The following is a 26394-nucleotide window of genomic DNA, read 5'->3' on the forward strand; positions in this document are numbered from 1 at the left end:
CTAGCGCGGACCTCCGGCCGGGTGGAGGACAGCTACCGCCCGCCCGCTCCTCCCCGGACCACGCCCTCCGCCCCTGACTCCTCCCACCTCCCCGCAGCTAGGGCGCCTGCGCGCTGCGGGTGGTGGCTCTCCCCCAACCCCCACCCCCGCCCGGCTGGAGGAAAGCCCATTGGCTGCTGCGTGGGGCCGCGTGCTGCCTCGCGCCTGTGACTGTCGCACGTGCTGGGGCCGGAAGCAGCCGTCGCAGCGATGGCGTCGTTACTTTGGGGAGGCGACGCGGGGGCCGCGGAGAGCGAGCGGCTGAACGGCCACGTAACCGCCACCGAGCCGGGGAGGGCCAGCGGGTGGGAGCTAGAACAGCACTCCCTGAGGGAAATGTGCTGGGAAGGGGAAGGGGGAGCCCCGGTAGCGTTTGGAGTGGGGTGTCAGGTGGTAAGAGAGGAGATGTGACAAGGATTTGGAAGAGGGCCACCGGAAGGGAGACTCCGAGAGAAACAAGACCTTGGGTTGGAAAGGGCAAAATGAAGACACTTGCGCCGGGAGGGAACGCAGCTGGTGGCCCCAAGTAGACCCCGAGTTTTCTGTTCTCCCAATTTGACCACTAAGCCTCGGCTAGCCTTCATCTTCATCTTAGCTACCAACACGCTTTCCTGTCTACTTTCCTTTGCTTGTCCTGTGACCCCCAAGGACCGTCCCATTTAGGCCAGAGACTTATAAAGAAGAATTTCACATGCAGGGGCAGCGGAAAGTCTCCTTCCAATTTTAGGGTAATTCATACAGGAGATGAGTTCCTCAAAGGAACCCATTTATACATAACATTGCAAAAGAAACGGTATTGGGAGGGGGATCTTCCCTTTCTTCCTTCCAGTCTGTTAGGGGGCAGCACTGGGCTGCTTGATGGTTTGCTTCCTAATATTGATTGATTTTGTATCTTTCAATAGTTTTCAAACCTCATCCACCCCCAGAAGAACCTTCTGGGTATCAAGAGTGCTACCATCCCAAACATAGGTGAGTGCTGTTAAAGGAGATTGGGCTCAGTTCCTTGAAAAAGTGTTGTTTTCCTCATATCCCAGCTTTAGCTCCGTTAACACTCAGGGCCCTCCACTACCTTCCCAGTCTTTTTACCCTCTTCTCTACTGCTTGACCCTTTTGTACACACTGTAGAGTCAGCAAGAGAAACTGGGATAATATGCTAGACGTTTCTTCTTGGCATTTATCTTTACAGTTGTTGTTTTTTTTTTCTCACATCCTTTTAGATGGTTCTGTTAATAGGATCGAAGAAGATGATGAAGATGATGTAGGTAGGAAATAAATCCATTTGTGGGTATTTACTAGCATTCTGTTTCATGTAGGGCTTCCCTGGTGGCTCAGAGGCTAAAGCGTCTGCCTGCAATGTGGGAGACCTGGGTTCAGTCCCCTGGGTCAGGAAGATCCCTGGAGAAGGAAATGGCAACCCACTCCAGTATTCTTGCCTGGAGAATCCCATGGATGGAGGAGCCTGGTGGGCTACAGTCCATGGGGTCGCAAAGAGTCGGACACGACTGAGCGACTTCACTTCACTTCTGTTTCATGTAATCATGACTTCACAATGTGAATGAATAATATCTTAAGTGGAAAAGAACCATCTTTGCTTCTGTTTTCTTTATGAATAGTGAATGTCAGAAAAAACACTAACTTGGGAGTGGGGATTACCTCTTCAGAGGAAAATTGAAACAGAATATGTAGGAATGGGTTAAGAATTTTCAGCTGGCAAGGACAAAGTAGGTCTGGTGGCAGTGGATGTAGGCTTGCTTGAGGATAGAGTCTGGTGTAGGGCAGAGTCTAAGAAACAAAAAAAGAATTCTCAGTGCTGTGTCATTCTTTCTAAAACCTTCTTTTAGAAGAAAAATGACAGCAGGAGCAGTTGCTTGATATACAGTCACTGAATGGAAGGAAGCAACTTGTTAGATGTCATTTGGGAGGCTTGACTTTTCCCCTGCAATATCCCCTTTTTTATCCTTGCTTTTCTAGTGGATTTGGCAGCTAATTCACTCTTAAACAAGTTAATCCGGCAGTCCTTAGTAGAATCCAGTCACCGGGTCGAAGTCTTACAAAAGGATCCCAGCTCTCCACTCTACTCAGTGAAAACATTTGAAGAGCTGCGGCTGTGAGTATTTGTGCCTTAAGTGTGGGAAAATGCCAGAAAGTGTAGCACAGAACAAACTAATCTGCTAATAATAAACCCATCAGATTCTCCTTCATGTTCTAATAATCAGCATTCAACTGAGATGTGGACGTTTTGCCTGGAAATAAAATACAACTCAAAGAGGAACACTAGGCTATCTGAGTTGTACAATGACTTGAGCACCTTTCTGATGGTAAAATTTTTAACCTTGCTGTGCTATGGGGGATAGCTAAGCCAGACACAGCCACATTGCTACTCTCCATACCAGAATACAGGGCTTCCCTGGTGGCTCAGTGGTAAAGAATCCACCTGTCAATGCAGGAGACACAGGTTTAATCCCTGGGCTGGGAAGATCCCCTGGAGAAGGAAATGGCAACCCACTCCAGTTTTCTTGCATGGGAAATCCAATGGACAGAGGAGCCTGATGGGCTGCAGTCCAGTTCATGGGGCCGCTAAAGAGTTAAACATGGCTTAGTGACTAAACAGCAATAACAATACCAGAATACAGATAATGGGAAATTTGGTGGCCCAAATATTCCTTGAGATAAGTTACAAACTTTTACCTCTTTTTTGTCTCAAATGGTATGTAAATAACTTTCTCAAATTGGTTTGTATTTCCTAGGGATTTATCAGTTGGCATTAAGGAAATGTATTTTAACAGGGAAAGTTACTGATGTGGAGAAATCCAAAATCCTGATGCCCTCTTTCTAAATGGGGAGACGCTTACCTATGATGAAAAGTTGGCTGCCAGTAATCTAGCAGTTCATCTACCAATTAAACACATCCAGACTGTGCATGTCACTGTAGTGGAAGTATTCCAGCCTACTTCACTTTATTCTCTTCTGAACACCTGTCTTGAGACCCCTGCCCCCGACCAGGAAAGAGGCATTTAAAATACCAGCTTAGAAGAATGAGCTAATATTGCATCTTCTTCTAGATAGAACTGATAAAAGAATCACCTAAATGAAATTTTGTCTTCTCTGAAAATTGCAGTTAAAACATAGAAGTTTGTCATTGACTTAAAAGAAATAAATGATAAATATCACTTAGTTTTCTGCTTGTGTGGAAAGCAAAACTCTCCTGGAAAATTGTATTTCTTTCAGACGAGTTTTCCCATTTTTTTTTTCTCTTAGTTCAAGAGAGAGTTCACCTTTAGGCCCTTACTACTATGCTTGGTCTAAGCTAATAACATAACTTATTGCTTTACTGCTCCAAATGTACAGGCATGATTGTATATGTTTGAGAGTTGAGATTTAGATATATTATTAATGCTTTTCATACTCAGTTGCAAAGTGGCCTAATTTAGAAATGCACTTTTCACGTTTGTATTTCTGAGGCTACTGATGCATCATAGCCTTCAAGTATTTGATTTCTTTTTTTGACAGCAAGGAAGAGTTACTAAAAGGGATCTATGCAATGGGATTTAATAGACCATCCAAAATTCAAGAGATGGCTCTTCCAATGATGCTGGCACATCCGTGAGTTTCCAGGGAAATAGTGTTGCACCTTGGTTATTTTTGGTCTCATATTCAGTTGATGCCCAGCGTCTCCTCTTTCCTACAGACCCCAGAACCTCATAGCCCAGAGCCAGTCTGGAACAGGAAAGACAGCTGCTTTTGTATTGGCAATGCTCAGCAGAGTTAATGCCTTGAAATTGTTTCCACAGGTAAGGAAAGGCTGAGAGAGAGAGGACTGCTTGCAGCGCCAGTGGTATTTTAGTGATGGGCAGCAGTGCTGCCGTGATGTGATGGTATTTAGAATAGACCTTCTTTCTTAAAATCATAGGATTATAGGCAGCAGTGTAGGGTAGTGACTGAGAGCACAGTCTTCATAGTTTGACGGGTTCCAATACCAGCCTGTCTGCCTACCAGCTGAAAACCTTAGGAGGGTTAGTAAATCTTTAGGAGTACATTTTCTTGTTAATAAAAATAACATCTATAAAGGTGTGGATCACAGTTGTCCAGTTTGCCCTTGAACCCTGACACCAAGCACGGTGCTTGCCCTGTAGAAACCGCTTCTTAAACATTGAATGAATGGGTATCTGCCTCATAGGATTGTCATGCAGATTGAGTGAAATAATACACATTTTTAGCACTATGCGCAACATAAAGTGAGCATTCAGTAGTGATGGCTATAAGGCTGTAGCTCACCCAGCCCTCTTATTAACGCAGAAGGAAACAGCCTTGGAGAGGGAGAGGTTGCCTGCGAGGTCGCAGTTGTCAGAGCGTGGCTGAGCAGGGGCTGGAACTGGAGCCACAGGACACACACGCTGAATCCCTGGGTCGAGAAGATCCCCTGGAGAAAGAAATGGCAGTCCACTCCAGGATTTTTGCCTGGGAAGTCCCATGGACAGAGGAGCCTGGTGGGCTCCAGTCCATGAGGCCAAAAAGAATCATTACCTGACGGAGCACGCCCAACATGACTGAGCAGACACAAGTGTAGTTGCTTTACAATTACTGTACAGCAAAGTGAATCAGCCACACAGATACATATATCCCCTCTCTTTTGGATTCCTTCCCATTTAGGTCACCACAGAGCACTGAGTTCCCTGAGCTATGTAGTGGCTTCTCATTAGTTATCTATTTTATACATAATGTCACTATACCTCCACAAATTTTAATTGTATTTCAGAATTGCATAATGGCTCTTATGAAGCTTTCTCCTTCCCCCTTGTCTCTCTGTCAGTGCCTCTGCTTGGCTCCTACTTATGAACTGGCTCTGCAAACTGGCCGTGTGGTCGAACGGATGGGGAAATTCTGTGTGGATGTTCAAGTGATGTATGCCATTCGAGGAAATCGAAGTATGTACCAGCGAGCCAGTCCTGGCTGATATATATGTGTGTGTGTGTATTTAACTATTTTATTTATTTATTTTTATCTGACTTAGGAGAAGGCAATGGCACCCAACTCCAGTACTCTTGCCTGGAAAATCCCATGGATGGAGGAGCCTGGAAGGCTGCTGTCCATGGGGTCGCTAAGAGTCAGACATGACTGAGCGACTTCCCTTTCACTTTTCACTTTCATGCATTGGAGAAGGAAATGGCAACAGTGTTCTTGCCTGGAGAATCCCAGGGATGGCTGGGATGGTGGGCTGCCATCTGTGGGGTTGCACAGAGTCGGACACGACTGAAGTGACTTAGCAGCAGCAGCAGCCAACTTTTAAATTTCATCTTTTCTTTTGGCTGAGCCCTGTGACATGTGGGATCTTAGTTCCCTGGCAGGGGATCACACCTGCGCTGCCTGCATTGAAGTCTTAATGACTGGCCTGCCAGGGAAGCTTCCCTGGCTCATATTTTAGATCCTGACTCCACCAACAATCATGGTATATTAATACCTTCTCTGCTTTCTCACCTCTAAAATGAGGACATAATGGCACCTGTATCATAGAGTCGTTAACTGGAATTTAATGAAATGATAGAGATGGAGCACTGTGTGCACCTCCAGCATGTGGTAAAGATCCAGTGCATGTTAGCTTATCACTCCCACAGCTGGAGCAACAGCTCAGTGCTTTTGCCTGTTCTCTTCTGTGAGGCTCAGTTGTTTTGTACAGAACAGCTTTTATTGTTTTACTTCTTCATGAAAGTGCTACATGCATATAGCTTTAAAAAAGTCTTTAAAACCCAGAAAATTCAAAGGTAAAAGTATAAGTTGTTCCTTCTCATCTTTCAAAAACCTGTTTCCAAAGACAACTATGGTTTTGTTATCAAATCTGTGGGGTTTTTTGTTTTTGAGTGTTGACAAAACATGGGAACATTTTTTTTTGTACTGTTTAAAAACTTACGCATCTTAAACATCTTTTCGTGTCAGTGTGTATAGCCCCACGTCCTCCTTTTCACCAGCTGTATAATATTCCATCATTTTTTTTCATGGGACCTCTTGATGGACTTTGTGGTGGTTTTCCGTTTGGGGAGGGTCTGTAGGCCTTTCCCTGCTGTGCCACTTTCCTGTAGGACAGTGGAGATGTTGCAGGCCGGCTTTTTAAATGACTGTGAGGCAGAATCAGTTACTCAGGACTGTTACCGTTACTGTAAACCAAGAAACTCGGAGACTTCTCCTAAAACTCTGTCAAAAACCACAATGACCCTCAGGGTTTGCCCTTGGGAAACCAATAGGAAATGTGTTGCGTGACTCAGAATTCCAGACGGTTAGAGTGGTTTCCAGCTAAAGAAGACCTTCCAACCCTTTTCTCCATAGTTCCCAGAGGCACGGATGTCACCAAACAGATTGTAATTGGCACTCCTGGGACTGTCCTGGATTGGTGTTTCAAGCGAAAATTAATTGATTTGACTAAGATTCGTGTGTTTGTCCTGGATGAAGCTGATGTGATGATCGACACGCAGGGATTTGCAGACCAAAGCATTCGTATTCAAAGGTAACTTTCACATCCATCCTTTTCTTCCTGGATCTTCTGTCCGGATAAGGGATTTCATTTGTCCACTGCTCTTCATTGTCTTTACTGCTTATTCCCCACTTCCTTCTCCTTCAAAGCAGATTGGGTTTTCATGATTTTTAGCAGCTCAGTGAGCCTTCGACCTGTAATTTCCCACTTCATCTTATAACTTTGCTTTACTCTTGTGCTGCAGGCTCACAGATGAAATCCATATAGTGGGTCTGCACCAAAGTTTGCCAATAATCTTATATTTGAGCAAAATTCTAAAGAGAATTTACTAAAACCCCATAGCGCTATTGTAAAGACGCAGTAACATGGGGTCAGCAACCTCGTGGTCTAGTCCTGACCTTGCCTGTAAGTTATTAAGTAAATCTTGCCATTTTGCTAGGCCTCTCTCCCAGGATCACCATGGGGCTTAAAATTTCAGATTATCAGGCCTAACCTGAACCTTATGGAATCAGAATTTCTGGGAGTGGGCCTCTCTGTATCACTTATTTTTAAAGCATTATGGTGGTGGTCGTTTAGTCGCTAAGTCATGTCCGACTCTTGCAACCCCGTGGACGGTAGCCCACCAGGCTCCTCTGTCCATGAGATTTTCCAGGCAAGAATACTGGAGTGGGTTGCCATTTCCTTCTCCAGGGGATCTTCCCAACCCAGGAATTGAACCCGGGTCTCCTGCATTGCAGGCAGATTCTTTCCCAACTGAGCTACAAGGGACTGTGTTAAATTCAAATAGGATATTGAAAGACTTACAATGAAAACCAGTAATCCCCTGCCCCCAAACCCTAGAGAACACTGTCCGTTTTGGCATTAACTGTCATATCTTTAAATAACAAGCTCTCATTGCTGCTTCTCATTGTATATTGTCTCTTCCGAGGTGGCTCAGTAGTAAGAATCTGCCAGTGTAAGAGATGCAGGTCAAACCCTGGGTTGGGAACATCCCCTGGAGAAGGAAATGGCAACCCATTCCAGTATCCTTGCCTGGGAAATGCTATGGACAGAGGAGCCTGGTGGGCTACAGTCCATGGAGTTGCAAAGAGTTGGACATGACTGAGCAACTAAACAGCAGCTGGCTTCCCATTAGAGAAAGTGGGAATTTAGTCCTTCTATACCACCCTCTTGGAGAAGGCAATGGCACCCCACTCCAGTACTCTTGCCTGGAAAATCCCATGGACAGAGGAGCCTGGTGGGCTGCAGTCCATGGGGTCGCTAAGAGTCAGACACAACTGAGCGACTTCCCTTTCACTTTTCACTTTCATGCCTTGAAGAAGGAAATGGCAACCCACTCCAGTGTTCTTGCCTGGAGAATCCCGGGGACGGGGGAGCCTGATGGGCTGCCGTCTATGGGGTCCTACAGAGTCGGACAAGACTGAAGCGACTTAGCAGCAGCAGCAGCATACCACCCCCACTCTCACTATACTGTCCCCTCTATGGCTTCGGTGGTTGTATCATACGAGTTTGGTTACATTAATGGTCAGTATTAATATTATTATCACAACACAAGTATTGTTCACTGTGGAGCATTGAACTATTATGTGGGTTGTTGTTGTTTATCTTGGCTGCACTGGGCCTTTATTGAATTTCATGGACTTTCTCTAGTTGTACTACGTCAGCCCCAGGGCTTGCAGGCTCAGTGCTTGTGGCTTGTGGGCATGTGGGATCTTAGTTCCCTGACCAGGGATCAATCCCTTGCCCCTCACATTGCAAGGTAGATTCTTAACCATTGGACCACAAGGGAGTCTCTAGTTATGTTTTTTTGTGTGTAACTTTTCCCCCTAAATTTGCCTGTTTTCCTTTTTTGGCCACTGTCGTCATGTAGAGGTGTCATATGTCAGTGATATCTCTAGACAGTCAAATGCATCTTAAAGCGCCAGTGGTTTTTTTCCAGGAGATCCTCCACACACACTGTCTCTGGTTTTAGCTGGGCTGGTTGCACTCCTGCAGCCACAGTCGTGTCAGTTTCCTCGGTCCTCAGTCCCAGTTTTGAATCTCCTGTCCTGTGGGTCCTTTGTCTTGGTTTACTGAATATGCTGGAACATACAGTCCAGTGACTTCCTGCAAAAGGAGGTGTAGGAAGTCCATTTTCTAGCCCCTGCATGTCTGAAAATGTTTTTACTGTGCCTGTAAATTCGATCTCTGAGTTGATTTTGCCTGGATGTGGAATCTTGTCCTAGAAAGCTTGCTCCCTATAAATTCAGAAACAGTGTTGAAAACAGAAAAATGGTAGTTGTTTTTTTTGTTTGGTTGGTTGTTTTACTATAGTTAATACTCTGTTTCTGGTGTTGCTACTGGAAAGTTTAATGTCATCCCTATCCCCAGACTTTTGTCTGTGATGTTCTTTTTTCTCTAGAAGATTTTGGAATCTTTTTATCCACAGTATAATGAGACCTCTCGGCTTGGTTCAAATTTTTTTTTCTTCATTGTACTACACACGTGGCACATGCTTTTCATTTCCAAAATTTGTGTCGACCAGATCTGGGGAAATTTCTTACGTTACTTCTTTCCCTACGGTGACCAACTTTTTAGGAAGCCAACCCAGTCACAGCAGGGAAATGCACACACACACATACATGTCATGTATATATAATAGTATATATAATACAGAAGAACTAATCATGCACATGTGTTATTACTTTAACATAAAAATATGTAAAATATGTGTTTATTTGAAATTATATATTATGTGCTTTTCTGTTTAAACAAAACAAACCGTCGAACTAAACTGTGGCAATAAGTAGTAATTCATAGGAGAATTAGGTAAATATGCATGAGAAAAATAAAATAATGTTTTATCTCTGATACAGCAATTTAATCTTTTAAAACATTGGATGCTTAAATTTTGGAGGCTGTGCTGTTGGTTTTTTTTTTTTTTTTTGACCGCACCACACAGCTTGTGGGAGTTTAGTTCCCTGACTGGGGATCGATCCTGGCTCTTGGCAGTGAGAGCACAGAGTCCTACCCCCTGGACCACCAGGGGAGTCCCTACTGTATATTCTTATAATACAGAATTACGGAGCTTTTTACGAAGAGAGTGTAAATCCATTAGAACTAATTACACATACTACCTGTATTTAATGACAGAGATAGTCGTGACACTTTGCTTTGTGTCTCACAGAGCTATAGGATGTTTCTCTGCTCTAGTGTCCTTGGGACTCCTTGCAGCCTTCTCTCCTTGTATGTGGCAGTAAAAAAGAATATAGTCAGATGTAAAATTCATTTTGACTTGGAGCTCTGCCATCAGTAAGCCCACACTGATTCTTTTTTTAAAAAAGTTTTTTGGAATGTAGCACACATACACAGTAATCTACAACATTGCGTTCCTTTCTGCTGTACAGCATAGTGACTCGGTTATACATATGGCCACTCTCTTCGATTCTTTTTCCATATATGTCATTACAGAGTTTTGAGTAGGGTTCCCTGTGCTATACAGTAGGTCGTTATTAGTTATCTGTTCTATACACACACACACGTGTGTGTGTGTGTGTGTGTGTGTGTGTGTGTATATATATATGAGAAGCCCACAGTGATTCTTGGTATCGGTCCAGTGAGATAGCCTCCTAAGCATAGAATACTTAGGAGCCAGCAACAGTGGTTTTTAGACCTGTAAGAATTTCCAGCTCCCTTGGAATGTCCTTCCACGCATCTGCACACTTGTTTTAGTAGACCAAGTGTTTGTCATTCAGATCCTTTGCATCCATAAATCCATCGTCTGGGTCATCCATACCTAAAATGTCCATCATTTTCAAACACCCCAAAGTCTATTAGATCTCATCATAAGTGAAACCTCTCCTCAGGGAAAAAGATTATAAACCACAGAGATGACTTAAACTTGAGAAATTAAAAGATGGATTCCTTACAAAGTTAGTAAAGAAATGAGAAAGTCCTCAACTTGGCTGGACTTCAGAAGCAGTTTTATTTCTAAGAAAGGATAAATAAGTCATTTTTTCCTGCGAGTTTTTTTTTCCTTTTGAAGTATTTATTTTGTTTTGTAGTATGGCCAGTGAACAATATTGTGATAGTGTCAGGTGAACAGCCAAGGGACTCCGTTCAGTTCAGTTGCTCAGTCATGTCCAACTCTTCGTGACCCCATGGACTGCAGCACGCCAAGCTTCGTGTCTATCACCAACTCCCAGAGCGTACTCAGACTCATGTCCATAGAGTCGGTGATGCCATCCAACCATCTCATCCTCTGTCGTCCCCTTCTCCTGCCTTCAGTCTTTCCCAGCATCAGAGTCTTCCAGTGAGTGAGTTCTTCGCATCAGGTGGCCAAAGTATGAACTGGTTGGATCTCCTTGCAGTCCAAGGGACTCTCAAAAGTCTTCTCCATCACCACAGTTCAAAAGCATCAGTTCTTCAGCACTCAGCTTTCTTTATGGTCCAACTCTCACATCCATGCATGACTCCTGGAAAAACCATAGCTTTGACTAGACAGACCTTGGTTGGCAAAGTAATGTCTCTGCTTTTTAATATATATGTATTCATTCTTCTCCAAACCTCCCTCCCATCCAGGCTGCCACATAACATTGAGCAGAGTTCCATGTGCTGTACAGTAGGTCCTTGTTAGTTCCCCATTTTAAATATTTGCTGTGAGTTTTTGTTGCAGCCTTTACAACCAGACAACTCGGGTGCAGTCAGTATATGGCATCTTCATTGGTCATCAGACCGTTTTGGAGATACAGTGTGTTAATTCTGTTTTACTATAATCTCTTTCTCATCCTTAATTTATTTCTAAATTAGAGATGGACATTGTTTTTATCTCAAGCTTTGAAAATAGACTAAAATTTTAAATCCTTTCGGTGGCCAGCTACAATGCCTGGCATCTTGTAGACACATGTCCAAGGAAGCACTCTGCTTCCATTTCTTCACAGAAAGAAATCTTATAAGGCTTCTGCAAGTTTGACCTAACAAAGAGCCCCAAAACTTTGGTAGTGAACAGTTCAGTATCACAGGGAAGCAGATCATATGCCTTTTTAGTAGTGTTGTGTACAAAGATGCAGACATTTAGCTGGTAAGAGCTGTTCGTGTTCTTTGGTAAGGAGTTCATAGGTTGAATGGAATCTGCCAGAGTTTATATTTGCTCTGTCTGCTGCTCCTGCTAGGGTTGAACAGAGGCTGGTTTGTGTTTGGAAACAACGTCTAGCAGCCTTTTGTTTTATATTTTCTGTGTTGTATAAAAACTTCATAGAAGTCAAGATGTTTTTAAGACTCCAGTTTTTAGTTTTTCCTTCCTTTTGTTTAAAATACATTAAGCCACAGCACTGTCCAATAAAAATACAATGCAGGCCACATGTGTAATTTAAAATTTTCTAATAGCCACATTAAAAAAAGAAACAGGTGAAATTCATGTTATGAAAAAAATCATTTAATTTTATATCAAAATGAGTGTCTTAACAAGTAACCAATATTTTATCAGTATAAAAATTATTAATAGTCTGCATTTTTTTTGCATACTAAATCTTTAAAATCCAGTGTTCTACAGAACAACCCATGTTTCTTTCCCTTGGATGATTTGTATAAATTTACTTTTTGGAGGGAAATGGCCCCAGCCTTGGGGTACCAGTCCTGGGGCCGTCTTTTCAGATGAAAGATTGTAGTAGAACAGATGGCCAATGCAGATTGTCCTCCAGTCTCTTCAGAGGCCCCCAGCCCCTGCCAGTCCTTCCTCTGAATTCTCTGGTCTCGCAGGTCTTAGACCTCCCAGGGTTCTGAGACATCTACTGCCTTTCCATCAGCATTTCCCTCTGTAGCACATGTATCTTAGCTTCAAGCACCTTCTCCGTTATCATGCTTTTCCATCTTGCAAAACTACATTGAAATGTCTCTTCCACCCATTTCTCTTCTTGGATTCTTCACGTTTTGTGAGTTCATATCTTCATCCCTTTATAATCACATAAGTGTGATGTGGGACACTGAGAAGGTAACACATGTAGTCAGTTTCCCACAGTCAACCCGAAATCGGTCCAGTTGTGTGAAAAGCTCCTGGGGATTCAGGTCCCAGGCTTGGTATAATGTTTGGGAATCGCTGAGTTGTATGAACTCTCCTGTTCCCTTTTAGCACTAAGGACTTTTCCTCTTAAGTGCTCTGTTGTCTTCTCAAAGGCAGTGATTTCTCTCTGGTCTCTTCTGTTTTTTTGAAAACTAACTTTTTAATTGATGTTTAACATATGTACAGAGAAATCCTAAGTGTACACTGGGTGAATTATCGCAGAGAGGCTATGCTCATGGAACAGTGGATCTGTCAAGACTGAAATCTTTCTCAGAGTGCTCCAGAAAGTGCCCTGCAGGCCGTCTCCTGTCACCAGCCCTCTCTCCTCCCCAGACTTAGCTCTGTCTTAACTGCTGACTCTTTGGGTTCATCTTACCTATTTTTGAACTGGGGTATCAATTGTCCTGTGTTCAGTGTGGGTTTAGCTTGCATTTTCCATGCAGCAGCATCTTCCCCTTCTGCACCCTTTTATTTATATCCAGGTCTTCCCATTCCACATAGACTTTACGTGACTGTTCTTTCCTGCTCAGTAGATAGAACACCTGCCTTTGAGTGATGAGCCTCTGTGCCCCTCATCTGCATGGAGCTCGTGTGAGATGATTCCCATAAACAGCCCCTGGATTGACACACTAGGCTCTATAAGCCGTCTCTCCTAAGGAGGTGACTGGCTTGGAAACCCCCAAGCCCTCCAGATCTCTTAGCTGACCTCCACTCTGGAGCCCTGTGTTCAGTTTATGCATTCCCCAAACCCTGGGTGGGAGGGAGGGGCTGACGCGTGGCCCCCTGCAGCAGGTGTAGTTCTTGTGTCCACAGCGCCCTTCAAGGTGACCCTGGGGTGGGAGCGGGGGCATGGGGGACAGCTGATGGCCGTGGGCGTCCAGTGCTGGGAGCTGCCCCCTGGAGTGGGACAGGCCTGGCGGTTGGGTGATGCCCTTTTCCCTTCTCTCTCCCAGAGCTTTACCCTCCGAGTGCCAGATGCTCTTGTTTTCGGCGACCTTTGAAGACTCTGTGTGGCAGTTTGCCGAGCGAATCATTCCTGACCCCAATGTTATCAAGTTACGAAAAGAGGAGCTGACCCTGAACAACATCCAACAGTACTACGTGTTGTGCGGGAACAGGAAAGACAAGTACCAGGCTCTCTGCAACATTTACGGCGGCATCACCATAGGCCAGGCCATCATCTTCTGCCAGGTAGCTCCACTGGGACTCGCCTTCCTCATGCCCAGACTTCCGTGCAGATGGGGGCAGGGGACAGTCAGATGAGTGAGAACCAGGGAGCCGGGCACTGTGTTCCACACTGTTTATTCATGATGTCGTTCAATTTTCAGAGCAACTTTGAATAGAGATTACTTGTGTTTTATGGGTCACACTGAAGTGATGAAATAGGACTTCAGTATGACACGAAACAGGGCATCCTCCTTTTATGTTGATTTAAATTTTTTTTCTTTTTTGGTTATGCCATGCAGCTTGGTCAGTTCCCTGACCAGGGATTGAACCTGGGCCATGGCAGTGAAAGCCCAGAATCCTAACCACTGGAATTAGGATTAGGGCCCCAGGGAACTCCCCAGGCATGCTTCTTTTAGAGGGACTGCTTCTAACATGTGCCCATTCAAATTGATGTTACTGTGGCTGTTTTCACAGATACCCTTTATCAGGTTAAAAATGTTCTCTTTGTTTCCAAACTTACTATGAGCAAGGCAGCCACTCAGTTACTCGCTGTTGATAGCCCTTTATTTTTCTTTTCATATTTACTTTTCTCTCTGACATTGTTCGTGTTCCTGTTCTGGATTGTATTTTTTCACCACCACGTGAACACTGTCAGCTCCATGAGAGCAAAGTCTGTTCCACATACCTCCTTGCCCCCATCCTGGAAGAGCCCCGCCCAGCAGTGGATGGCCTTGGAAACACACCTGTAGAGTAAGGGAAAGTGCAGCCCTGCCGCAGAGTAGCCATGTAACCCTGGGCAGAGCACTTAATGGTTTTATGCTTTAGGTTAATTTTTTAGTGTTTTCAAATGAGCTTAGACACCTGCTTCATCAGATCATTATGGAAGTAGATGAGTGTGATGTAAGTAAAGGTTTTTGCAAGGTGCCTGGCACACACAACAACTTAATCATCGTTGTTGTTGTTCAGTCACTAAGTCGCGTCTCAGTCTTTGGAGACCCATGGACTGTAGCCTGCCAGGCTCCTTTATCCATGAAATTTCTCAGGCAAGAATAGTGGAATGGATTGCCATTTCTTTCTCCAGGGGTCTTTCTGACCAAAGGATCAAACCCACATCTCCTGCTCTCTTGCATTGACAGGTGGATCCTTTACCATTGAGCCCATCATCATTGTTAGGTTACCTCATTTTGTCATCTGACCACCACAAGAGGTGGACGGAGCATTTTATTCTGTTTCAGGGCTGAGAAGCAGAGCTCTGACAGGTTGAGAGGGTGTGCCCCTTAGAGGCCCGGGGGCAGGGGAACTCCCTGCCACATTCACAGGTCTCTCTAGGCCTGAAAGGAAGGAGGAGCAAAACCCCTCTACAACCCCTGTACCCCCAGCTCCCATGCCCTGCAGACATGAGCGCTGCACACACAGTGAGGCTGCTTCAACTTGGGTGTGGTGCTGGCCTTTGATTTTCCTGCAGACTCGTCGAAATGCTAAATGGTTGACTGTGGAGATGATGCAGGATGGCCACCAGGTGTCTCTGCTGAGTGGAGAGCTGACTGTGGATCAGCGAGCTTCCATCATCCAGAGGTTTCGGGACGGAAAGGAGAAAGTCCTTATAACCACCAATGTCTGCGCTCGAGGTGTGTATGTGTGTATTTAAAGTCAGGTTTATTGAGGTTATCATTTACATATGATAAAATTCACTCTTTTTAAGGATGTGGTTCAGTGAGTTTTGACAAACATATGTAGTCATGTACCCATCACTGTAATCAAAATGCAGAACAATTCCATCTCCCCTCAGAATTTCTCTGTGCTTATTTGCAATCAGTCTCTGAAACTAATGGCCCCTGACCACTAACTACTGAGCCAGATCTCTGCTTCTGTATTTTTGTCTCTTCCAGAATGCCATGTACATGTAATTGGTAACCTCAGTGTCTGATTTATTCCTCTTGACGTCATACTTTGGAATTCATCAGTGTTGTTACATGTATCAATAGGTCATTCCTTTTTATTGCTGAGTAGTATTCCATTGAATGCGTGTACCAAATTAGTTCATCCGTTCACCCGTTGATGGACATTTGGATTGCTTACAGCTTAGGGCTATTTTGACTGAAGCTGTAATAAACATTCATGTATAGGGCTCATGCAGACATACATTTTCTTTTCTCTTAGGTAAATACCTAGAAGTAAGATTTTTCAGTCATAGGGTCAATGTATATTTAGCTTTAGAGGCAACTGCAGAACTGTTTTCCAGAGTAGCCATGCCATTTTGCATTTCTACCAGCAGTACCGGAGGGTTCTAGTTGTTCTCCATCCCTGTCAGTAATTGGTATTGACACTTTTTCATCTTAACTTTTCCAGTAGATGTATGTGGTGTCTTGTGTTTTTTACTTGTGTTCCCTAATGACTAATGATGTTGGTCATCTCTGAGGTGTTTTTAATTTTAAAACTATTGACTGCTGGGGAAAAAATCTTTTTTTCAAGTAAAGGGTCTTCCTACTTTCCTCACTTCCCCATTGTATCCTTGCCTATGCCACATACTCAAACCCTGTTTCCTAGTTTATTACTGGTTCACCCGACAGAACTGAGGACCTGCCGTGAGGGCTAAGCCTGGAGGAGGAGCAGCCTGAAAAACGGCCTTCCCTTAGGGAGCACACCACCTCTGACCCTTTAGACCAGCGCTGTCCAATAGAAATGCTTGCACTGAGAGAAATCTCCTATTCTCTGCTGTCCAAGCCATAGATAGTAGCTTTTGAGCACTGGGAGTGTGGCTAGTGTGGCTGAGGAACTGGATTTTTAATGTGAATTAATTTAAATAGCCTCGTGAGGCTAATGGTTACCATACTATACTGCGCATCTGCAGAACCCCAGAGGAAAGGGGGCACAGATAGCTCGAGTCAAAGCACAGTACAGGGAGGACAAGGATCACGAGCCAGACAGCGTGTTAGTGTTGGGCGTGGAGGCCCCAGGCGAGCCCAGAAGTCTTCCTGGAAACATTAGGTGTGAGAGGTATGGATGGAAGAGGAGAACCCTTGGAAGTCTTGAGTTATTTGTACTTTATCCTGTACGGTTTGGGCAGCCAGGTTCTAAACACAAGTGCTCTGGACATCGCTGTGGCAACCATGGTGAGGATTAGAGGAGTAGGACATGAGGGACTGGGGAGCCAGTCCAGAAATTATTATGACAATTGAGGCCATGGATAAAATTGATGAGAACAGTGGCTGTGGAATGGGGCAGAGCTGGGCCCTGATGGGGAAGAGAACCTGCAGGGGACTCAGCACAGCGGGAGCAGAGAGAGGGGCTCTTTGGCTCAGTGAGAGCCCCAACCGCCTGCCACACACGCACACACACACTTTGTACATAGTTAGACTTCTGTAGAGTTCACTTCTACTGACACTCTTACCTAGCATTGTAAACATACATCAGATCAGATCAGATCAGTTGCTCAGTCGTGTCCGACTCTTTGCGACCCCATGAATCGCAGCACGCCAGGCCTCCCTGTCTATCACCAACTCCCAGAGTTCACTGAGACTCACGTCCATCGAGTCAGTGATGCCATCCTGCCATCTCATCCTCTGTCTTCCCCTTCTCCTCCTGCCCCCAATCCCTCCCAGCATCAGAGTCTTTTCCAATGAGTCAACTCTTTGCATGAGGTGGCCAAAGTACTGGAGTTTCAGCTTCAGCATCATTCCTTCCAAAGAAATCCCAGGGCTGATCTCCTTCAGAATGGACTGGTTGGATCTCCTTGCAGTCCAAGGGACTCTCAAGAGTCTTCTCCAACACCACAATTCAAAAGCATCAATTCTTCGGCGCTCAGCCTTCTTCACAGTCCAACTCTCACATCCATACATGACCACAGGAAAAACCATAGCCTTGACTAGACGAACCTTTGTTGGCAAACTAATGTCTCTGCTTTTCAATGTGCTATCTAGGTTGGTCATAACTTTCCTTCCAAGGAGTAAGCGTCTTTTAATTTCATGGCTGCAGTCACCATCTGCAGTGATTTTGGAGCCCAGAAAAATAAAGTCTGACACTGTTTCCACTGTTTCCCCATCTATTTCCCATGAAATGCTGGGACCGGATGCCATGATCTTCGTTTTCTGAATGTTGAGCTTTAAGCCAACTTTTTCACTCTCCACTTTCACTTTCATCAAGAGGCTTTTGAGTTCCTCTTCACTTTCTGCCATAAGGGTGGTGTCATCTGCATATCTGAGGTTATTGATATTTCTCCCAGCAATCTTGATTCCAGCTTGTGTTTCTTCCAGTCCAGTGTTTCTCATGATGTACTCTGCATATAAGTTAAATAAACAGGGTGACAATATACAGCCTTGATGTACTCCTTTTCCTATTTGGAACCAGTCTGTTGTTCCATGTCCAGTTCTAACTGTTGCTTCCTGACCTGCATACAAATTTCTCAAGAGGCAGATCAGGTGGTCTGGTATTCCCATCTCTTGAAGAATTTTCCACAGTTTATACATACTTACAAACAAATATGTGTCAAAGCAAGCTTGATTCTAGACTGTGTCTGTCAAGTGAGAATTCCCTCAGCAAATGTGGTTCTTGGATAGCTGGGTCCTGAGGTGGAAGCTTCAGGGCCCTGTGGTGTCCTTTCTCTTCCAGGGATTGATGTGAAGCAGGTCACGATCGTCGTGAACTTTGACCTCCCTGTGAACCAGGCAGAGGAGCCGGACTACGAGACCTACCTCCACCGTATCGGGCGCACGGGCCGCTTCGGGAAAAAGGGCCTTGCCTTCAACATGATCGAGGTGGATAAGCTGCCTCTACTGATGAAGATCCAGGACCACTTCAGTGAGTGGCACCCTTCAGTCAGAGCTGTGGACCTGCCCACGTTGACAGTGGCCGTGTGTTGCGGGCCTCAAGTTCAGGGTTCATGATGTGATAGGATGGGGGCGGGAACCAGACAGTAGGAGCTGTCCACTCTTCAGTGTCAGAGCTCCTAACCTGAGACAGGGGTAGAGAAGGACCCAAAAACCAAGTGGGATTCATGTGAGCTCAGATTTCTATCTTATTGCTCGTTCTGGGATCTAAACCAGATTTTACATCATAAAGAACCGCCGTAAGTAATGAGATCCTGGAAGATTATATTGTGTCCCCAGCTTTCTTTTTTGTCTACATTTTCCTCTTCCCTGTTGTCCCAGCGACCAACTTGGGCAATCCTAAATCCTGAGTCTGGCTGCTTTCCTCCAGCCCTCCTTCCCCTCATTTAAACAAGACAGGCTCTGATAACCTGCTGGGAAGATGGCTGGGGAGCAGGGGAAGAGGAACCCTTGCAGGACTCCAAACGTTATCTTTCACCTTTAGGACAGTGGTACTTATCCTCTGTGGGAAACAAAGAATACTGTCCCTGGGGGAGTGCACATAGGCACAGATGTGGAATTTGAAATATAATTTTAACAGGTTTGCTTACTAACTGTGGACCCTTCAGGGAAGTTGGTTAAGCACTCCTGTGTTAGGATAGCAGAGCAGGGATGGGTGTGGAGAAAGACCCATTAAAATTGCCGTTGCTGTGGTGATCAATGCTCCCTGTTGCCATCCAGCAACGTCCCCCCCATGTATGTCCACACCCACTTCACTCCCCATGAACTCAGCCAGGCCCCTTCCCAGGCCCTCACTGCACTTTGGCCTTTTTTTTGCCCCAGGGTATATGGACATGCATGTTCTCTTGTCTGGTGCATTTGATGCTGTTGTGGTTGGTGTGAATTGCTTGTTTGGACACCTGCCCGTCCTTACCTAATCTAGAGAATGTTCCTGTCTTGAGGATTTCCATATGAGGTGTCATTGTCTTCAGAAATGTAGTTGGATGGAATGAAATTTCATTTGGGCCCTGGGATAAGACTGTTCCATTCTCTTTTGCTCTTTTAGACAGCAGTATTAAGCAACTCGACCCTGAAGACATGGATGAAATTGAAAAGATTGAATATTGAAGAAATAACTTTTTCACTTAGATGTATTTTGGTTTATGTGAGAATGTAGGTTTTGAAGGTAATTTTTTATGTTGAGCCTTTTACAACATGAAGCTGTTACGTATGGCAAAATAAATGTCATGGTAGCCTTAGTTTTAAGACCTGAGGTTTTTTTGAACCAAATTGATGTGAAGCAGTTGATTCTTTTGAATAAAAAAGTGAGATAATTTCTTACTCCAGTCTCTTCACAGATAAACATCTTTGCAGGGATACTGGGATGTTGTGGGATTTAGTTCATATAAAGCACCTGAGTCGGTCGTGCCACCTGTGAACAGCTCAGGGCGCCACGAGATGGCAGTAGAACATCACTGTTTTGGAATTTGAGTGGTTGACACGCGCTGCACCTCCCACCCCAGGGTCTCCACCCCACCCCCACCCCCTACATGCACACCCCCCCACGCACAGGCACACACCCTTCTTCCCTGTGAGTACAGGGTAAAATCTTTACAAAGTAAAACAGTTTGAAAGAACATTTTGCTTCTTTTTTAACGTTTCAACTGACAGAGAATTTCAAAATATTTTTCTATTGTAGTTCTTAATGTCTTCAAATTAGAGAAGATTTAATCCATCCTCAGTTATTTTATAGTCTATGAAAATGTGGTTTTATTATAGGCATTTCTTTAAGACAGGCAGTGGGGGTTGGGGGAACCCACTTGCCTTATTAAGGAGGTGACATTTCAGGGAGTGGTCAGGTTTGCTTTTCAGAATCTCAAGGTGGGTGTGAGAATCCTAGACATTTTCCTACAAGTCCCGATGACATGCTTTTCATTTCTCACATTTACTTCTAGAAAAATGAAACAGTGGGCTTGAGAAAGCAGGGTGGTGGCGGGGAATCAATACTCTCCCAGAAAGCCTGAGCAGGCTTTGCAATCCGCGGCCAGAGTCAGGCTGCAGTTCTGTCACGGCAGCGGCCACCAGCGCCCTTGGGGAGTGTGCCTGTCATCCCAGGTTGGAGGGTGGTTCCCGGCCTATCTCTTCTGGTATTCCACGTGCATGTCGCCTGCCATTGTTTTATTCCCGTGGGCAGGGCTCAGACACAGATGAAATTCACCCGACATCCTCATCCTCCAACAGGTGTTTATTGTGCATCGTGTAGGCTACACACCAAGGGGAGAGATGAGTCAGATGGACCAGTCATTTCCGAATTCAGAGCCTCACGGCTGAGACTCCGAATTAGCAAGCTTTGTTTTAATAATGGTGTTTGCTTAAATAAGGGGCACAGAGGAGGGACCACCAGCACCATGGGGCCAGCTTCCCAGAGGAGCAGACACTGCATTTCCTTTTACCGAGAGGACATGGGCTGCAAGATGCCTCAGGTACTTGGTACCACCTTGCTGTTACCTGACAGGTCCAGATCCAGTTCATCACCAGAATTACCTGGAGAACTTGGGAGAAAAATACAGATTTCTTCCCCATACTGTACACAGAAGTCCAGACTCTCTTAGGGTAGAGCCCAGAAACAGTTACCTGTCATAGCCGAGAACAGGTAAAGCCGCAGGTCCTTAAGACCACTGTGTTAGGGAGGAGATGCCAAGGCAAAGACAAGTCCCAGGGACAGAATCTGTAAAACGTGGAGCTTCTGCCTCTGAAGGTCCATGCATGTTCTCCATTTACGTGTCTGCCTTCCTCTCTGGGACAAATCAGCTTGTCCACTCGGTACCCAGCCCCCAGCGCCTAATACGCACTCTGTGAATACTTGTTCTGTTGCGTAAATATTCTCTTGCCATTTCTTCATTCACTAACGTCCTTCCCTGATGTTTGCCATCTTAGTTTTGAACCCCAGTCCTGTAGCACAAGATGAATAACCATAGGAAGTGTATCAGGATCGCTAGACCTCTCGCACTATTTGAGAATTGAGTTGGATTTTGCATCACAGTCAGCTGAGCACTGGGGTCTCCTAAACAAGACTCTACCACTTCCTCTTCTGGACCCGATCTCTAATGGAATCTCTACCAGTTACCCTGGCAAACGCCTTCCGTTTGGCAGCTGTTCCCACGGCGTCTGCACACAGTGTGTGTCCTTCTCCTCCCCCTTTGCCCCTCTCCACACTTCCCTTTGTCTCGCTATCAAGGAGGAACAAAGCCACCCCCGTTCTGTGTACATCTCAGCTGTCTGCACACTGATCGTCTGGTTTGGCAAGTCAACATTCCCAAGGCTTGTCTCGGGGGAGCAGCACCCTGCTCAGAACTGCCAGCAGTCTCCGCGTCCTCGTGCCTGGCCGGGCCAGATCGGCTCCCTCCGTGGATGCCTGTCTGAGAGAAAGAGTCCATGGAGAAGCTGGGAATGGCCAGATGATTCCAGCGCATCTGGGAGCTGGGTTAATCAGCTGTGTATTACTTGGCACCAGATACTAAACCAGACCCATTTGGTTTATCTTGGCCAGCTTCAGACCGTGAGCATATTGAAATTCCCGATTACGTACAGCAGGGTTATGATTTCCAGTGGGAGCTGTGAGTGAACACCTCGCTGCAGGGGGCACAGGTCCTGGACGTTAGGTGCTGGATCAGAGGCGACCATGAGTGACAGGAAAGGCGAATGCGTGGGTCCTGGTCTGGTAGGATGTCTGACAGCCCTTCCCAGGAGATGCGATGGCTTTTGCCCTTGAGAAAGTGTTGATGCTCCCAGCAGAGCTCAGGCCCCAGGAGAGCCCTGGCCACCTCCACACATGTCAATGGTGGAAAGTCTGGAGTGTTGCTGGGGAGATGTGTGGTACCTTTCCAGACAAGATCCTGGGAGAGGAGCCAGTGTCCAGCCTCGTTTCTGCTTTTGGTTCCCTGAGAGGCTCAGCCTCCTTCCCTTGGACTCAAGGCACGGGGTGAGGTGGGGACAGGGGCAGGTCAGCTAGAGGACCCAGATTTAGCACAACTGCAGGCACGGATGCTACAGTGGGTTCCAGGGCAAGGGGCTCCCCATGGGCCTGCTCGTCTTCACCCTCCGAGCTCAGGGCCCTTGCTGCTACCAAACAGACAACCCTGCAGACTGGTCCAGAGGCCACAGTAGTTTCCCCCGAACAACAGAAGAGTTGGGTCCTCTTAGCTCCTCCCCCTATTCCACCCTCCACCACCTTCAGGGAGTCAGCTTGTATACTGAAGACCCTCATGACATGCTAACCCACAGACCAAGAAAAACCCCAGCCTTGCGCTATGCATTGGGGAGCACCAGCTCTCAGCCTTGGGAAGGACTCCTACAAAACTCAGCCCAGCATCTTTCTACATTTTTTACTCACGGGCTGAGAGAAGACTTGGGGCTCCCACTCCTCCCTCCCCTCCGCTGACTGCTCCTCCCCCGTGGTGCGGCTCCCTCAGGCCAACATTCTCTTTTTTGTTCTCCCGGGCTCTCTAAGGAGGGTTGGGGCAGCGAGACCACTGTCAGAGACACCGCCCTCTTCCCCCATTTCCCTTCCTGCTTCATGTCTCAGTGGGCTCGGGCTGCTATGACAGAATGCCACACAGAGTGAACCAAGTCAGAAGGAGGAAGACAAACGTCATACATTAACACATACATAGGGAATCTAGAAAGATGATGCGATCCTACGTGTGGGGCAGCAAAGGAGATACAGACAGAACAGACTTTGGAACTCAGTGGAAGGAAAGGGTGGGATGATTTGAGAGACTAGCATTCAAACATATATATTACCATATGGAAAATAGATAGCCAGTGGGAGTTTGATGTAGGAGGTAGGGCGTCCAAAGCCAGCATTCTTTGACAACCTGGAGGGATGGGGGGGTTCAGGAGGGAGGGGACGCATGTATATCTATGGTCGATTAATGTTGCTATATGACAAAAGCCATCACAATGTTGTAATTATCCTCCTGCTGCTACTGCTAAGTCACTTCAGTCGTGTCCGACTCTGTGAGACCCCATAGACGGCAGCCCACCAGGCTGCGCCGTTCCTGGGACTCTCCAGGCAAGACCACTGGAGTGTGGCTGCCATTACCTTCTCCAATGCATGAAAGGAAAAGTGAAAGTGAAGTCGCTCAGTCATGTCCGACTCTTAGTGACCCCATGGACTGCAGCCTACCAGGCTCCTCCTTCCATGGGATTTTCCAGGTAAGAGTACTGGAGTGGGGTGCCATTTCCTTCTCCAATTAAATAAAAAGATTTTTTAAAACAAGCTATTAAAAAAAACAACAAAAACACACCACATAGACTGGGGGGCTTAAACAACAGAAATGTATTTCCTTAAATTTCTGGAGGCCGGGAAATTTGAGATCAAGGTCCGGCAGGGTCGGCTTCTGGTGAAGTGCAGACTGGTCTGGCTTCTCACGGTGTCCTCACGTGGCTGAGAGAGAGGGACATGGCTTCTACCTGGCGTCTCTAATCCCACTGTCGCACCATGGGGGCCCCCTTCATTACCTAATTACCTCCCCAAAGCCTCACCTGCACACACCATCACATGGTGAGGCAAGAGGCAGGCAAAGTTTCAACACATGAATTTGGGGTGGAGGATAGTAGGCTTTCCTGGTGGCTCAGATGGTAAAGAATCTGCCTACCATTCAGGAGACCTGGGTTCAATCTCTAGGTCAGGAAGATCCTCTGGAGGAGGAAGTGGCTACCCACTCCAGTATTCTTGCCTGGAAAATCCCATGGTCAGAGGAGCCTGGTGAGCTACAGTCCATGGAGTCACAAAAAGTCGCACAACTGAGCGACTGACACACACACAGGCACCATTATCTCTTTTTAATGCGGTCTTCCACCCCACCTTTAAACATGAAACTTTTGAACTCTTCTCACAAAATACACGTGAAGTGAGACGATTCCTGGTTAAGAGAAGCACTCGTGTGTCTTCAAACCCAGGGCAGAGTTCCACTGCCCATGTGGGGCTGCCGGCCCTCCCTCTCCGCTCATCAGCCTTGTACTTCTGGTGCTGAGCTTAGACTCAACCAGAAGCGCTAGGATAATGTGAAAGACGAGCACGGAAAAGATGGCCTTCCCCATCTGGTATTCAGAACAACTGAAAGGATTTTCTAAATGAGAGTCTTTATAGATCTAAAAGTCTTTTGTTTCAGGACCTCCCTGGCTGTCTGGTGGTTAAGACTCTGCTGAGCTTCCATTGCAAGGGGCACAAGTTTGATCCCTGGTCAGGGAACTAAGATCCCACATGCTGCACAGCATGACCAAAACAAAGAAAGAAAAAAAAACGTCTTTACTTTTTAGGGAGAAGCATAGGCAACTATCTGTTGCACTTTAGGGATTCATTTCTTTCTAATAACTTTTTTTTTTTTTCTATTCAATAGAATAGCCGTGGGTTTCTACATTCCCATTTCTGCTATACATTTGACATGAATGGGGATTGTCTCTTATTTTGTGTTGGTTTTCCTTTTGTTAGGAAGGTGATGCAGTCTCACTCAGTCCCTTAGTTTGTGATTTGTGACTTGAAATCTCAGTGGAAGGAAGCGATTGACAAGGGAGCCCCGCGTTGTGTGAGGGTTGGAGGTGTGTTTCTACACGGCAGCCTTGGGTGTGGCTGAGAAGGCAAAGCCTAATCAGGCTGCTCTGCGAGGTGCTGAGCTCCCACTTGAGGGAATATTCAATCATTCAGAAGCATCCATTACACTTATTTGCAATGGACACTGTAGTTCTGGTTGTTGAATTAGCTGGGAGTCAGAAATAAAATGATCTCTGAGACTCCACCCATTTAAAAACGCTAAGTTTCCATGACCCCACAGAGCAGACCTACACACACACACACACAGGAGAGTATGAGCCATGGGAGCTTCGTACAGAGGAAGATTGTTTCCCACAAGCGAAAAGAAAATGGAGTGGCTAACTTTTCCTTTTAAGATGTGTTTACTTATTTGGCTGCACCGGGTCTTAGTTGTGGCACACAAGATCTTCAGTTGCTACATATGGGATCTAGTTCCCCCACCAGGGGTTGAACCTGGGCCCCTGGGCATTGGGATCATGGAGTCTTAGTCTCTGGACCACCAGGGAAGTCTCTGGAGTGAATAACTCTTATCTGCCTTAATTATCAGATGTGCCAACTTCCCTGTGTAACCATCTTCTCTGTGTAACCATTATACCTATTTTCATCAGTTTATGCAGAATGTGAGGACTTCCCTGGTGGCTCAGATGGTAAAGCATCTGTCTACAATGCAGGAGACCCGGGTTCAATCCCTGGGTTGGAAATATCCCCTGGAGAAGGAAATGGCAATCCACTCCAGTACTATTGCCTGGAAAATCCCATGGACAGAAGAGCCTGGTAGGCTACTGTCCATGGGGTCGCAAAGAGTTGGACATGACTGAGCAACTTCACATGCAGAATGTGAATGATTTTTATTTAATATTTACATTATAAAAGCAAACAGAGAAGGAAATGGCAACCCACTCCAGTATTCTTGCCTGGAGAATTCCATGGACAGAGAAGCCTGGCAGTCTGCAGTCCATGGGGTCGCAAGAGTTGAACGCAACTGAGTGACTAACACAATAAAAGCAATAAAACAGCAAACAAAAGTGATGGGGATAATTATCAAAATTATTATAACACCTACTGTCTGGAAATGGTCCTTTTCCTCTTAATATGACTCTGGTTGATTGTAGTGCATAGATGGTATTGTGTCCTTTTATTTGAAACATTCACTGGAATGACTGATGTTGAAGATGAAACTCCAATACTTTGGCCACCTGATGCAAAGAGCTGACTCATTGGAAAGATCCTGACGCTGGGAAAGATTGAAGGCAGGAGGAGAAGGGGATGACAGAGGATGAGATGGTTG

At 45.7% G+C, this 26394-nt stretch overlaps 1 protein-coding gene across 2 annotated transcripts; it reads left to right on the forward strand.

Moving 5' to 3' along the window:
* Positions 1–110: 110 nt before the first annotated feature.
* Positions 111–19852, forward strand: DDX25 (DEAD-box helicase 25). 2 transcript variants are annotated; one of them, XM_006057683.3, is made up of 12 exons: positions 111–312; positions 942–1008; positions 1257–1301; positions 2011–2146; positions 3550–3642; positions 3728–3830; positions 4850–4964; positions 6358–6535; positions 13493–13730; positions 15172–15334; positions 18315–18503; positions 19578–19852. In XM_006057683.3, exons 1-12 carry the CDS (start codon positions 250–252, stop codon positions 19637–19639), a joined length of 1452 nt encoding a protein of 483 aa, XP_006057745.1. In that variant the 5' UTR covers positions 111–249; the 3' UTR covers positions 19640–19852. The 2 variants fall into 2 exon arrangements, with proteins under 2 accessions (XP_006057745.1, XP_006057746.1); XM_006057684.3 differs by lacking the exon at positions 111–312 and adding an exon at positions 614–767.
* The last annotated feature ends 6542 nt before the right edge of the window (positions 19853–26394 follow it).

The sequence above is a fragment of the Bubalus bubalis genome, chromosome 5, assembly GCF_019923935.1.
Source record: "Bubalus bubalis isolate 160015118507 breed Murrah chromosome 5, NDDB_SH_1, whole genome shotgun sequence".
Classification (NCBI taxonomy): Eukaryota; Metazoa; Chordata; class Mammalia; order Artiodactyla; family Bovidae; genus Bubalus; species Bubalus bubalis.

Bases quoted from the DNA above. Each gene is read 5' to 3' on its own strand.
- DDX25 (XM_006057683.3), top strand. From the start codon at position 250: ATGGCGTCGTTACTTTGGGGAGGCGACGCGGGGGCCGCGGAGAGCGAG. The intron at 1,302-2,010 runs GTAGGAAATAAA...TTGCTTTTCTAG, and splicing joins AGATGATGAAGATGATGTAG to TGGATTTGGCAGCTAATTCA. The intron at 2,147-3,549 runs GTGAGTATTTGT...TTTTTTTGACAG, and splicing joins ACATTTGAAGAGCTGCGGCT to CAAGGAAGAGTTACTAAAAG.